Source organism: Pterocles gutturalis, unplaced genomic scaffold, assembly GCF_000699245.1.
Source record: "Pterocles gutturalis isolate BGI_N339 unplaced genomic scaffold, ASM69924v1 scaffold41450, whole genome shotgun sequence".
Lineage (NCBI taxonomy): Eukaryota > Metazoa > Chordata > Aves > Pterocliformes > Pteroclidae > Pterocles > Pterocles gutturalis.
This window is the reverse complement of record NW_010145042.1, coordinates 1-1398: the sequence shown is the minus strand read 5'-3', so window position 1 is coordinate 1398 and position 1398 is coordinate 1. Positions and strand designations below refer to the sequence as shown.

At 37.1% G+C, this 1398-nt stretch overlaps 1 protein-coding gene across 1 annotated transcript in view; it reads right to left on the bottom strand.

Moving 5' to 3' along the window:
* Positions 1–1344, bottom strand: part of RASA3 (RAS p21 protein activator 3) — a gene marked incomplete at its 5' end in the record, with an annotated part of 22876 nt that extends 21532 nt beyond the window's left edge. The window contains 2 exons of the mRNA XM_010085268.1: positions 582–738; positions 1240–1344. Coding sequence (XP_010083570.1) covers positions 582–738; positions 1240–1344 — 262 coding nt within the window. The remainder of the gene's footprint in view (positions 1–581; positions 739–1239) is intronic.
* Between the last annotated feature and the right edge of the window lie 54 nt (positions 1345–1398).

The following is a 1398-nucleotide window of genomic DNA, read 5'->3' as shown; positions in this document are numbered from 1 at the left end:
TTTTAAGTCTTTTCATTGAATGTCACTATTGCCTGGGAAGCAAGTGAAGAGGAAGAACGCTAACCCTTCTCAACCTCAAGCCATAGTAAGTACAGAAGCCAGTTCTTGTACTGTAGAAATAAAAGCATGGATACAACTGCTAAAAGTGTACATAATAGCACACATGGTCCAACCCTCTGACAACTCAGGATTAGTTCTTGGTTTGGCTTTGGGTTTTTTAAAATTATGCAAGTAAACCTGTTCCTCTCCAGTAAAGGAAAACCAATTAATCAAACTGAATTTACTTTGCATTTTCACATGTAAAATTAGAAAGCCACGGAGAACATGTTGCTGCTAAAACCACTGGTGTTCCTGGGTGTGCCTTCACCCACCATACTGCATGCAGATAAAGATCTCTGCAAGGACTGCAAACAAGCACCAGGGATATGCAGAGCTTAACAAGGCCCTCGGGTCTGAAAAGGAAGAAGCTGAAGTCTCTGGTAATTACACAACTATGGTACCAGCAGGATAGTGACAAACATTCAGCGAGACACCTGGGAGGATGATCTGCAGGTAAACAACAAGCAGTGCAAGCAAATTACCTCAACATCTGCAGATTTTAGCAGGAGGTCTCTAAGTGGACTGTAATAGTCTGAGGAAAAAACATGGTCCTCAGTGTAAACCACATTTAACCTTAAGGAACCGAGGTCATCAGGTTTCAATGACTTGTTACCATTATCTCTGGGCTGCAGGAAATACCTGATATGCAAAAAATAAGAAAGTTTGTGCTGAAACACAAGGTTATCTCAGGCTGTACATGAACATATATACAATGTACAGATACACACAATATTTATAAATCTATCAAATTCTTTAAAGTTCTCAATCAGACTTTTAAATTAAGTTTGCCAGTCTATTTTGCACTAACAGGAACATGGGAAGTTCTGACTGTAACAATTCATGTAGAAATGATTAAAACCCTACACACTAAAACTACGGCACTGCTGATGAACTGCAGTAAATAATACCATAAAGCCAACATATTAGAACTCCCACATGCAATACAGAGGCAGACTGAAATCCCTAATCACATCATCAGAACTTCTTGTTCTTATATTTGGTAAGATTACTTTGGCTTGCTTACAAAAAAATGATACAAATTAAATCCATTTAAACTTTATCACATAGCAGTAATTACTCTTAAGTCTTCACAGCAGACATATGTTTCTACTTGTTCTCCAAAGGAAAAATGTCAAGTACCATGCTTCATAAGAACTAGACTGTCGGAGAAATTTCAAAGGGAGCCTCAGTTCTCCTAGAAACTCGTCTCCAAACTTCAAGTTACTGGCATTCCAAAGATCAACCCTGTAATAAAAACAAATAATATAAAAATATTAATAATAAATTAAAAAATTAAAA